Here is a 13,534-nt window from a genome sequence, read left to right as displayed (position 1 = left end):
CAAGATTCCTGGCACAGACCTCGGGAAGGGCGTGAGGATCCCCAGGCCACCTCTGCCTTGCTGCCACGGCCATAAAGAGCTGTCAGGTGGGAACTGCTGCTCCCACCAGATCACTCTGCTGGCCAGGATCCCGTTCTGCTGCCTCTAGGAAACATCTCAAAGCAGCTCTTGCAGGCTTTGGAGTTGTGGTTAGGGTGAGGGTTTTCTGTTTTCCAGCTAACAATCAGATTTCAATTCCAGAACGAGCCTAAGCTTTGGGGGTACAAAACCTAGCAGTTTCTGCTGCCTGTGCTAAGTTGTGGCAGAACTGAATCTCTCCTGGAATAATGGGATAAGGGGCACCAAAACTGGGAGCAGAACCTCAGTAACTTTGAATTGTCGCTTCTGTAGTCAAAATCTTATTTATTTGCAAGTCTGGGTGAGAAGGAGTCACGTAAAACAAACGAGGACGGTGAATGATGGTTTTGAATATTCAAATCTCTGCCCATTGCGAGCGGAGCTAAATCAGGTTGTAATTTCTTCCTGTAGCTTGGGTGGGGTGAGGCACCTAAATGACTTGCAGGTCGGTACAGACAGAAAAAGCAGAGGGGGAAGCACTAAAAGCCTCGACTTTCCTACCAGACCTGCAGCCCACGCCTCGTGTGGGCTCCTCGTTCACGGCTTCCACGTGGGCTGTGCTGCACTGTGGGGGCAGCCTGCTCATCAGGTGCCCACGCTGGCTCGGTTTGGCTGAGTAATGGTTTTCAGTGGTGAGCTGAGGACTCGGTAAGGTCACCTCTGGTGAGAATAGCAGTGTCTATTAATACCAGCCGATGACCACAGGTTGATGGGGAAATGTTTGTAAGCGGTGACGAAGGAATTCTCAAAATGACTGAGACCCCCTCAGCTGGGTTCTGCTGACACGACTTCCAGGCTGGCTTAGCAAAGGTGGGTTTGGCTGGTTTGTGGTGCCCAGCTTCATTCTAGCCATCACACTGCTGTCTTTCCTGCAGCCCAAAGCACTCTTGGAGGCTGTTGTACAAATCAGCGTGCCTCAGAGGACATCTGCCCTGCTACAACGTGCCTCTCTGCCTTTCCCTTTGCAGCCCGAGTCTGGATGGAGAGCGGTTGGTGCTGGAGTTGTGTGCTCGTGTGGTTAGCTCGCCTCCGATATCCCAGCCAGCAGGCTCGGTTAGCTCTGGGGCGGCTTAATTTAAATTGAACCCAGACAGAAGTGGCTTTGTGGGGCTAACTCCAGCAAAGACAAAAATAAACTCACTGCGAGGCATAAAAGGGGGCGGATGGCAGGCGTTAATCATTCAGGGCAGGAGAGGCTGAGCTAGGGAGGGGAAGGGGATAAATTGGAGTCAGGTTGTGGATGGTTTGTGGCACACAGCAGTGAAAACAAATAGCAGCAGCCATTTATCCCATTTATTTGCTGCCTGACCCTTTTCTCTGCGTGCATCCACTCGGACTCTAATTGCCTTTGGTGCACGCAGTGGTGTTTTGTCAACAGCTTTTCTTTGGTTGCTGTTCATGTGCAGAAAAAGCAGTTGTCTGCTTCTGGAGCTGAGCTGGTGCTTCTAAAGCTGCTTGTGGTGCCTTGAAGGCTGTAAGGAGCTTGGTGGTGACGTAGGAACCTGCCTCGACGCTGCTTTTTCACTTCTTGGAGCAGAAAGTTCCCCAGAGTAAAGGCTTTAGGGCTGCAGTTTCCTATCAGGCCATAAGAAACTTGCAGGGATGAGCTTCTAACAGCAGCTATGGTTGGATCGCCTCAATCCTTCCGTGGTAAAAATAACGAGGAGGAGGATCCGAGGCAAATGCCTTCGCTTGAGGGACTGTTCAACATTATTTCTGACAGCGACTTTGTACAGACACGTAGTGAGAAAACCTGCTTGTCTCAGCGCATGGTACAAAGAGTTTGTGGAGAGACAGAGGCGTGCCCGGGCAAATTGCTTCTTCCAAGGGCTCTTAGCCAGCCAGCGAGGGGGGCACGGGTTTTCCAGTCCAGGTTTTCTGTCACTTGGAGTGGTGTCGTGGGCGAAAACCGGCTGCTGACGCCCATAGAGGGGCCGGTTGGGGTGAGAGGAGAGGAACGTGGGCAGCAAAGTGTCGCCACCACACCATGATTTAGGGCAGTTATTTCTTAAAGCAGCCTTTCTTTATGATAACGATCTCCAAACCACCAAGCAGAGCAAAGACCACTGGGCATCCTCTGGGTGGAAGGCTTTGGTGGCTATCGGCGGTGAGGCTGAGCTTGGTGGAAAGAGAAACAAGAAGAAAGAAACAAAAAGAGAAGCATGTGCCCGAGCTGTCTGCCACGATCCCGAGGACAAGGGTTTGCTTTTTGAAAGGGGCTCACCTTCACATCCCACAAACAAATGACTTAGCTAATCTGGTCAGTTGCAAAACTAAAATAAAATAAATGGGATTTTGTGTGCGTTATTATCTTTCAAATATGCATTTTTAAAACAAAGTAGGGACTGCACCAAAGGAATAATCTGGTTTAATCAACAACTTCTATTCCTAACTGAAACAAACTCCAGACTGTCTGCTTTTGGCAGCCCTGTGACTCATAAATGTTAAATTTCCCTACATCTGCATGCCTTTTGAGCCCTGCACATCTGAGCACAGGTATGGGAACACCCAGCGCAGTGAATGTTGGCTTCAATTTAAATGGCTTTACTTGCACGGAACTGATAATATTAAAGCCAACAGCTTTTGTTAGCCTCATTGTAGCCTCTAGCTTATAAAATAAGAAAAAATAAATAAGGAAAAGCCATTGGTTCCAACATAAATTAAATTGTAAGTGCCTCTTGTCTTTTGCTTGGCAAGAGTTGGGGATCAGAATCACGTTCTTTAATCGCTATTGAGAAATAAATCACAAAATTGGAAAGAAAAAGTCTTAAGAAGCTTAAAATATATAGTAATTGGCCCTGTTAACGTGCCCATTATTGCTTTTCATAGCATCTAAACCCAGCATTGAAATCTTACATCTGAGAAGATCTTACATGAATGTTTTGTGCTGGTTTGGGGGGAAAAAATAATATTAAAAATAAATTATCTTAATATCCACTTAGTAGTGGATGGTGTACATAGCTTAAAGAGAAGAAGGTATCTGTGCTGGAATTTGTCAAAATAAGCAGCAGTTATTTTCTGAGCAGAGCATCTATTTCATGTAATGTTGCATCTCCCCATATTCTGGTGTGCTAAAAGATCGGGAAGTTTTATAAAGTTGTAAATGTTGACGTGGCCCCATGGTGTTCCCGTGAAACAGCTGCTACTAGCGCTCTATTAATAGGCATAACTGAAATAATTTTAGTGCTTAATCAGTAGAAAAACCTTTCTAGTACGGTTAAACTTTGACTCCTCGTATCCTCACTGGTAAATCAGAAGTTAATTTTGACTTGCTCCTACTCATACAGAAAGACTCGGTGCTATCAAAGTATCCACGGCGTGTTTCTGCCCTTGAGACATCTCGAGTGCAGATGGCGTGTAGAAGCTGTAGGTGTGTGGTTTCTCAGTTATGCCACATGGCTTGATTTCAGAAAGAGCTTGAAGTCACTCGTTCTGCTCAGAGGGGCTAACGTCTTTTGTTTACTCCCCTTTTTCTGGCCTCAGCACAGGCTGATTTTTGTGGCTACAGGTTAATAAGCAGATGTTTCATTTGGTTCCTGAGCTGGATGGCCACTAGATTTAAAAAATGAAGTTGTTACTGTCCCGCTGCAGTGCTCGTGAATGCCCACGGCTTTCCATATGGTTGCCTGATTTCCCTTCTAGGAGCTGGTGTCATGCGATCATTCGATCTTTACAGCACACAAATGTCTTCTGTCCTCAGGATGAACCCTTTGTTTTGCCTGGCATCTTCCCTCCTTTTTCCTATTCTGTTAGTTTTTTTTTTTTAGGTGTTGCGTAAATAGTAAATCAAGCAGCTAGCAGTGCACAGAGAGCTTTGTGTGATCCTTTCTGGTGGAAAACTTCCAAAACTTGAGGAGGCAAGATGGGCTTTTTGACATCGATGTCAAGGGCAACCAAAATATATGATGGGGTTGTTTCATTTGGAGTTCTTGCATATCCTGTACACGGTAGCTGGTAAATTCCTGTCCTGATAGAGAACATCAGCACTCCGGTACGCTTTCTTTTCTAATATTTGGAAGTATTTTTAAAAAGGACTCTGTACATTTTCAAGGGTTTCAGGCATCTGTTGTGACTGTTAGCTCTGTTTCTTGTTGTCCTGCCTCTTATGTCCAAAGCATTCAGGAGAAACGAAGAAAAAACTCATGGGTTTTGCTCAGCTGCCACCAGTTTGTGCAAATCAGGATATGGCGGTGGTGTGAAAGCGGCTCTGTAAGTCAGACCTTTGCTGCTTTGTCTCAGAGCTGGGAGCTGCTGGGAATGCTCTGCAAGCTCTGGAAATGTTGAAATAGTTGCACTAAACTCTCCAGAGATGGACCAGAGCATCTGGAGCCCCTGATGGCAGGTGTCTCCTCGTGTCACATCTGAGCAGTTCAGGTGAAGAGGGTTCTCTGTGCCTTGAGATCTGGTGCTCTTTACCTGACTGATAAAGAATTGGGAACAGGTTCCTGCTGAAAAACTGCTTGTGTCAAATGTGGATTGCTAAACTGCTGTCCCTTTCCTGCCACAGCCCTCCGTCCATCCCAGAGCTGCCACATTTTAAGCCTTCAGATGAGCTGTACAGAAAATCACCCTTCAAACAAAACAATTCTTACCTTCAGCAGTACGGAGATGTCTGATGTTACGCTTCCTGAGTACAGGCTGCTCAGCCCCGCTGCTGTGGGTGACAAACTGCTTTCATAACACACGAGGACAAAGCGTGCAACAGGCCTGGCATCCCAGCTGAAGCACACGAGGTACCACGGCCTGACCCCTCTCAGATCTGCTATTGAAGTGACTGGAATTAAATCAATAACTTCTTTCAGTTTTTGGATGCTTTGTGCAGCAGCCACCCTGCTTTTGTGCAGCTATTCTGCTGTAACAGCTCATGGATTCAGCAAACCCTTCTGCCAAGAGCTTATATCCTCGTCAGCGTGTTCGGGTTTATTTAGCACGTGTTAATTGCGCCCAGGTTTAGCACGTTGTTGACCTTTTGTGCTGGGCTGAATCATGGGCTGTCTGCAGCGCTGCGTCTTGGCTTTTGTTTGATGCGATCCCATCCACTAGAAAAAAAATAGGAGGAGGAGGAAAGCAAACGTTACTGAACAAAGGCATACTTGATCCGGGACTGGAAAAGTGCCTCGCTGCGCTTCTGCCTGACCTCTGGCTCAGGTATTTTTAATGTAGCTGAAATCTGAGAAGCGCTCAGAGCTTTGGGTTGAATAGCATCATAGATAGCATTGTATATTTGTCATGTTTTCCCAAAGTAATGGCCTAAGGAAAAATACCTGCGTTAAACTGTGAATTAGGAGTACTGCCTACTGATGTCAGATTGTGCTCTCATTGCGTTTGGAACTCCCCTTGGCCTAGTATTTTAAAAAATGAAGTTATTTTAAGGTTCAGCAATATCATAAATGCAACTGTGTCAAGTCTGAGTGTCCCTGTTGCACCCGGTTGTGGTGGAGGAAGGGGGAACCCTTTTGATCATCTCAGTGATCAGCTACCAGCGTTTCTCTGAAGCCCAAGCTAGCGAGCCTGCCTCGTATTAACTTCCAGATCCTGAAAACAGCTAAATTACTTGAGAGCCACCTACACAGCTCTCAGTTGCACTTGTTTCTGTTGATGTGTCTCGGTGGCTTAACCATAGCGCCGTGCTGTGTATTGGAATTAGTAAAACAAAAGGGTTTCAAACCTAATTCCACATATAAAAAAGAAGGGTGAGTGTTGTTCGTGTGCTTCTTTAATAGCAATTTCTCTGGGTTCCTTCGAAAGGAGGGGGGGGAAAAAGGAACTGTGGTCTGTGGAGAGGGAATCTTGGTTGTGTGGGGTTCGATAAAGCGAGTGGATGATCTCTCTTTGAGGGCTGAGATCAGTCTGCAGTCCTCCTGTGGAAGAATCAAGGGCTCATTTACACTAGTGAATAATGCTCGCTAAATATTTGAGGTGGGGGGGGGCGGTGAGGGAAGGAAATGGCTTTTTAAAAGCTCTTTAGCCTTGGTTAGCCCCTTGGTGAGCAGGAACATAATGCATTTGCTCTCCGTTTGTGCACAACGCTTTCATATCTCACAGCTGCAGAAATCCTCCTTATGAACAACCCCTCGTCATACAACAGTGAGCTGCTTAAGTATAATTTTGTTGCAGTCAAGCCCAAAATTTGCACTGCAGGGTTGTTTTCCCTCCTCCTATAAATGCTACTTATGCCAAGCTAGAACCACTGGACGAGTGGCATATTCTGAATTCTCCTTTTTGAATGGATGTCTCTGCAGCTGGGTGAGGAGCAGTGAAGATGCACTAACAGTTGTCAGTATGTAAGGGAAAGTGTATCATGTAATTGTGGAAAGCAGGAAACATTTGTAAAAGTCTTCTTTCAAAATATCAAGTACATTTTTACCTCTGAGTTGAGTATGCGTTGCCTTTTTTTCTGACTTTGTGGCTTTGGCAGTTCTGTGTGAATTTCTCTTGCCTTTTTCCATCTAATAGATCTTGTCTGAAATACGTGTGTCTCCTTTCCATCTGCTGCTGCTTTCCTAGGAAGCAGTGAAGTTTCTTGAACGGGCTTTTCACAGACGATCTAAATGTTGTTGTTTGCTCTTTAATGTCATCTTGCAGAGGAAGACGATGCTGAGGAGGTGCCAGAACTTCAGGTATCTGGGAAAATTGGAGCAAAAAAGCAGAGGAAATTAGAAGAGAAGCAAGCCAGGAAAGCACAGAGAGAGGTAAGCATTTCCTGCCACGTATAAAGCCCAGAGCAGAGCCTGAATCGTGTGATGCTTGGTTAAGAACTGGTAGTAACAGACACCCAGGAGAGGCAAAGGCAGTGTGATCACTACAACTGTTATGATTTTGTTTTAAAAACATAAATTGAGCTTTTTATGTCACATCTCAAGGCTGTCACTTGCTGGCTTTCCACTGGGTTCTCTGGATTTTTAAGGAGAGGAGAAAGGAGTTACTCCTGGATGCTCTTTATGGGCTGTTTGCACTGGCTTGCAGCTCGATGTCAGTGCTGTCTCCCCTTAAGGGGGAAAAAAACATCTCTCAAAAGCCCACACGGCATTGTTGTAAGACTGGGTCTGCGATCAAAGCCGTGGGCAGTAGTGAGAAGTGGTTCATGTGCTCTCTTAGTGGGAAGACTCCCTACAAGTTTATCCAGGTTTGCTGTTCTGTTGGAGGGTGAGGAGATAAAGAGCAGACCCTGTAATCAGCTGAAATCTACGTTGCAGTCAGTTTTTGCTAGAAATTTGGTTGTTAAACAGAGGCAAAGTGTACGTAGCAAGCACATGAACTTCTCAGTTGCTTGTTCTTAAATGTAAAGTGGGTAAAACTACTCATTTAAATACTTCTGCATTTCTTTTTTCAAATTTTCCCACCATATTGCTGTTAATTCCAGGGAGACAACAGGTTTTGTGAAACTTGTGTTTTGCAGCATGCTTGTGGATGGCTGCAAGTTTGCATTAATTTCTTCCAGTTCTTCTACTTGTTCTTTTACAAACTCAGTATAGTTCTATAATGTGGAACGTGGGGTTGCAAGGAGGGGAAACAGCCCTGAAACAGCCTTTGCATAAAAGGTAAAGTGCACAATGGACTTGATGCATCTTTTTAAAAAAAAAAAAAAAAAAATACAAGTGTTTCTGACTACATTTCTAATATGTAGAGGGTCCAAACAAAGCCAGTGAAACCTGTGCTGAGACTTTTAGAGTAACCTGAACTTTAAATGCCATTTCTCCTTTACACCGGTGTGTTCTATAGATAGGGTGGTTGGTAATAAACAAACTAGATTGTTATATAAGCTTCCATTACGATCCTTTTCTCACTCATTCTGTGCTAACCATTTTGTCATTACTTTCCGTGTTCATTCTATTTAATTACCCCCTTTTTTTTGTGGAAAATTTGAGCAAAGTTGAATGAAGATAAGCATCAGCTAGTAGAGTGAGGAATTTTTTTTTTTTCATTTTAGAACGTGCTGATTTTTATTTTCCCATGTAGACAAATAAATTCCTTGGTTAGGTCTTTTTTTGCTGAAACATTCAAAGCCACGAATCCTCCGTTTCAGTGTCTTCTGCTTGTTCTCCTAACGTATTTTCAAATTTAAGTATACTAAATAGGCTAAAAACAACTTTTAAAAAATAAATCTCTAAAAAGAAGACCCTAAGCACTTAAAAAAAAAAATGTCTTTGATAGGTTTTGTTTAAAATAATAGTAAAATGATTTCAAGACATTTTCTTTGAGAGATTCTCCCCAGGTTAATGATAAACTTTGAATGTATTTGTTTTTACAGATTATCCCCCTCTCTTTTTTTTCTTCACCTTAGAGTCCATTCTAGCTAAATTTTAAGGGAAAAGTCGTGTTATTCCATCATATCTCTATACAAATAATTTCATATGCATGTACCCAGCTTGAAAATGCTTATTGAGAAGCAGATAACGTAAGGGTAATTTTAAAACTTATGCAATGTTAAGTATTTTGAAGGTCTAAGGGGAAAAGAAGTTAAATCATAATTACTTGTTTTATTAGTTTTTTTAAATTCTGAACAGGCATACAAGGAAGATGGTGAGAGAACTCCCCATGGCCTCACAATATGAAATTACAAAATCTATATTCAGGAGGATTAAAGCTTCTCTTGCATAACGCTACGTGTTTTTTTTTTAAGGCTGAAGAAGCAGAGCGAGAGGAACGGAAAAAACTTGAGTCAAAGAGAGAGGAGGAAAGGCGGAAAGAAGAGGAGAGAATACGTCTCGAGGAAGAGCGACAGGTGGGATTGGTTGTAGTTACAGATGGAAATTCCAACCAAGTTGGGCTTTGAGGTTGATTAGAGGTTTTACAGAGAAGCAGAATTCCCTTTGGTTTTCAATACTATTGCATACATCTTTTATTATTTTTTTTATTGCTCCATTTTATATGAATTGCAGTAATGCTCGGTGATTTCAGTTGTGGGTCGTAGCGTTGCTCCCCCAGGTGCTTGGCAGAAGTGAAAGCCCCTGCTCCAAACACCAGTACACACCAGTACACAACAAAACCCAGTCTCCTGGCAGTGGATCCAGCGGCCTGCCTGCTGCAGCTGTGTGCAGTAGTGACAGATTTGATGGTCAATTTGTTATGTTGACAAACATAGCTGTTAAAGTTGGCTGTTGGTCTGTCTGGGATCTGTCTAAATGTGAATATATGAAGAAAGGAGTTGCATCAAACAGCAAGTAAAGTGCTGGGGGTGCCAGCTTGGTGACTGATCGAAGTGTGGGCATCAGAATCGTAGAATAGCACGGGTTGGAGGGGACCTCTTCAGGTGCTGTGCTCTGTCCTCTTGCTCCAGTGATGTCCAGTCACAGCAGGTCGCTCAGAACCTCGTCCAGCCAAGCTTTGAATGCCTCCACGGATGGAGATTTCTCAACCATGCAGGGCCCCGCTTGCAGTGTTTGATTACACCCCTGATAAAACTTCTCATGTTGCAACTTGTGCCGGTTGCTGATGCTCATTAGCTCTGCCTGCCCGACAGCTGTAACCAGCAGGGCAGAAAGCGAAAGACGCTAGCAACCGATTTTGCAACTGTCATGTAAAATTATACAATTTTATTCTAATTAAGCACATTTGCATGCACTTCACAATTAAAGATTTCGAAGCTGAGCGTATATGAAGGTGTGTGGTAGCGGGAGTGACCCAGAAAAACAGATCCTGTGTGACTGAAATGCCTTTGTTAAATAGCTGCATCAGTGGGGGTGGCAAACTTATTTCAAAACTGCTTTGTGTATTCTAGGCATCAGTGCTGCTGGCTGAGAACTAGGAGGGAGCTTCGTGCTCCTCGCTGCTTGAGCAAGTCGTGTGGTAGCTCTGCAGAGTGCTTCTGGAGGCAAGGGCCAAGGTGTTCTGTGCTGAATAATTGCTGTCCCAGGGGAGTGGAGCCATCAGCTTTCAGCACAAATTTTCCATGATATATGTGATTGGAGATCTGTGTCTGTGCTTTGTTGTGAGCAGATTTATTTTAATTTGTTCTACGCAGGAACTGCATGAGTGGGGTGGGTTGTTGATAACATTTTTAAAAGACGTTCTTCCCTTCTGCTGAAGGCATGAAGGCAGGATAAAGACATTTTTTAATCGTTTTTCCATACATTATGCACATATGAAAGATCTCATAGATACAATCTATTTTCTACAAGGTACATTTTATGTTTACACTCCGAAAAAATCTATTTCTTGAACTGTCTTGTTCCCTTTCCTTCAGTAGAAGGCTCCTGAATTTCAGAAAAATTGTATGAGGAGAATGTCAGTTTTACAACGCCAGGCTATGTAACAGGGTCCAAGACTTTGGCTTAAAAAAACTTAAAGAAACTTCTAGGGGACCAAGTATTCCAACACTGCAGTTCTAAGGAAAGATGTACCAGTTCAGAAGTCTCTAACAGTGGCCAAGGCATAACCCTGAGGTTGGATAACTCATCTTGGCTAGTCTGAGCCACTCCTGTGCGTAGCTGAGCTGTTTTGTGACACAGAACCATCAAACCTGGTTTCCTATGGATCTCTGTCTCCTGCTTTTCCCCTTCTTGTGCAATTCAATAGCACTAGCTTCTGCCTTGTGGTCCATGTGACTGCTCTCCTTTTCTCTTACACATTTCCCGTTTTTCCCCCCTCATACTTCCAGTGCAGAAAGAGACGATGAGCTCTGTGTGCCTATAAAGTACCCATCTACTGCACATCCTGCTTGCTGTGGGATTTGTCCATCTTACAGGCCAAAGCATAAGAGACAACTCAGATGGCAAGTCTTCCTCTAGCAGTGTATCCTTAAATGTTTTGTCTGCACCCAGGTCCCTGACTTTTTAAATTATTTTTCTTAAGGTTTTGGGAATTTATTGATTGAAATAAAACACGAAGAGCCCAATGCTCCAGAGGGAATTAGGAGGGCACCCTGGTTGGGTGCTAGCATTGCTTCAGCGTCCCTTCCTTTAGAGGAGGCCAAAAAAGAGGTCAGTTCCTTTCAGTGGCAGCCAGCAAGGCAGGGGAATTGCTAATCAAACAGCAGTTGAGCTTGGACAACCTGTTCCAAGTGGGCTGTAGTGCCAGACGAAGATGTTATCCTGGTGATTCCCTCCGAGTTGGGCCTGGGGTTTAGCAGTGCAGCTGGCTAATCAGGAGCAGTCGGCCATGGTTGAGGAGTTGAGTTGCAAATAAAGGTGCAATTCTAACTAGGTAAAGATCTTTTCACACAGAAACTGCTCATTAACATATTTAACTTTTTTTTTTAGTTGCCTTCTGTTCAATTTAGGGCTGAGTAATTTATTTTGGTCGAATGAGAAAAATGTCATTTGTTTTGAATTAGATTTTCAATATTCCTGATAAAGCATTTTAGTACAGCTTTTAGGTGATAGCTTCTTTGGCTACTTAATTCTGTAATTTTAACTTTTTTTTTTTTTTTTACTGGGGGATGTCTTTCTCCCCAGTAATTTTTATCAGGACAGCAAGCCACCCCACCAGGCTACATCACGTTATTCTACTACTCAGTAAAAGTGTATTCAATTTTAATTATTTTTTGCCTGGGTCTAAGACGACTAAGATAATCCATTTCCAGCGTGGATCAAAGTAAATGTCTCTGATATTTAATAGTCTTCCTCAACTGTTTTGTAATATTTTTAAGTCTGTATCCATCTGAGTTTTTAACAGAAAGCAGAGCAATTCAAGACACGTACGTGGTGAGGCTGTGTTGCTTGAGTTCCTGCTTCAGTCAGCCCAGAAAGCAACCTTACAGGGAGCGTGGTAATAACAAGACTTCAGTGCTGGAGACTTGACTTGGTGATAGGAGGGAAAATGAACTAATAGATACTCGATTTCTGCATGTGTAAGCACAGCCTGTCTTTATGATCATAACACTTTATCTTTAAAATCTTGTTACAAACTGATTGTATGGTGGTGTAAAAAGTGCTGTCTTTCTATTCCAGGCTCATATAAAAGTTAGAGGGATTGTTGGGGTTTTGGTTATTTTTTTTGGAATACATAGGATAAAATGTCATTCGTACATTCCTCTCGAGAAAGGATTCTTCTTTTCCACAAGTAACATTTTGTCCCCAGTAATCTCTTGTGGACTGTGCTTGTGATGCAACTATTCCTCTCGATAAGTTTTAAGATAGAAACACGAAGTGATGAAAGGTAGCTCAAGTGGTGATTGATAGTCATGAAATTACAAAACAGACGGTAGCTGACTACGATTTTGGAGGCAGCTTGGTTCCTGACATTTCTGTAGTTCACGTAATCCCACAGAGCACCAGAAATTTCAAGTTTATTGCTGAAGTTTGTCTGAGAAATGTTACGGTTGTCAGATGGCTTCATTATTTTTCCCCTTCCTTTTCCAGTACATCAGATTATTTCTGCAGGTATAGTGACAGCAGGAAATCTGTTCTTAGTTTTTATTTCTTTATTCTCCTGCACTTCAGGAAACGTATTAGGACCAAGGATGAAGGCTTAAGACCTCCAGAATAAATGTCTTAACTGCATGCATTGGCCATGTTCTTCCGCTGCACGTTCAAAGGTTTGAATTCAGGCTTTCACATAAATTTGGTGGCCAGGCTTTATTTAATTTAAACGCAAATAATTTTCGTTACTGTATTTACAAGAGAACTTAAGTGATAAGCAGCTAGTCTCCAAACAGCTTTGTTAGCTAAACTTCAGTTAAATGTTTTGTTTCTTTTTCCCAACCTCTCTCCCAGAAGCTGTTACCCAAATTTTGCTAACTTCTGTGAGCACAGAAATTGGCTTTGTGTCAACGAGAGCTTCCTTTCAGCTGCACCCTTAAACTTCTGGCTGAAACCTATCCAGCAGCACTGGATTATTCCTGCCCCATTAAATGCTGCCTAAAAGTTTGTCAGATAATGAGGGAAGCCAAACAGAGGAGGATACAAAATCGGGGCGTAGATCTTGTAGAAATCCCCCAGTGTTGATCTTTGATAAAGTCACCGGGACTGTTAACCCTTTCACATGCATCCCACGCAATGGTTTGAGACATGGAGTGTAGTGGAAATAATGAATTCTCGGGTCAGATGGAAACCCACTTTCCTCTACATGCAAACAGACACCTCTCTCCAATTATTTTGGGCCAGTTCTACGCAATGACCTACAAGTGGGAGCTGTAGCTTCAGGGGGGTTACGGGGGCTAACATCTCACATATTCTTGAGAAAAATACCTCCCTGGTTCTATTCAAATATATTTGTATGCACATATAAATAAAATGTGGTTGCCCCCTGGCTCCAGTGTTGCAGACCAGATAATATATTTTTAAATTCAAGTTTCCTTTCCAGTGTTCTGCTGACCTGATTGGCTATGCATGCGAGGAAGCTCCTTTTATAATTGGCATTTGCTTCAGCTCTGCTTTACCCTGGGGATTTCCCTTTCACTCTTGGAGTTTTTTAGTGGTGAGATGGTTTACCAACCGACACCTTATCAATGAGAGCGAACTTCCTCTGATGTTGC

The 13,534-nt window shown here is 43.3% G+C and overlaps 1 protein-coding gene across 1 annotated transcript in view; it reads left to right on the top strand.

Moving 5' to 3' along the window:
* DDRGK1 (DDRGK domain containing 1) overlaps positions 1-13,534 on the top strand; it is a 36,493-nt gene that overhangs the window by 7,157 nt on the left and 15,802 nt on the right. Inside the window, exons 3-4 of the mRNA XM_027455833.3 lie at positions 6,703-6,809; positions 8,741-8,842. Of these exons, the coding sequence (XP_027311634.1) occupies positions 6,703-6,809; positions 8,741-8,842 (209 nt within the window). The remainder of the gene's footprint in view (positions 1-6,702; positions 6,810-8,740; positions 8,843-13,534) is intronic.

The sequence above is a fragment of the Anas platyrhynchos genome, chromosome 4, assembly GCF_047663525.1.
Source record: "Anas platyrhynchos isolate ZD024472 breed Pekin duck chromosome 4, IASCAAS_PekinDuck_T2T, whole genome shotgun sequence".
NCBI lineage: Eukaryota > Metazoa > Chordata > Aves > Anseriformes > Anatidae > Anas > Anas platyrhynchos.
This window is presented reverse-complemented; position numbering and strand designations above follow the sequence as displayed.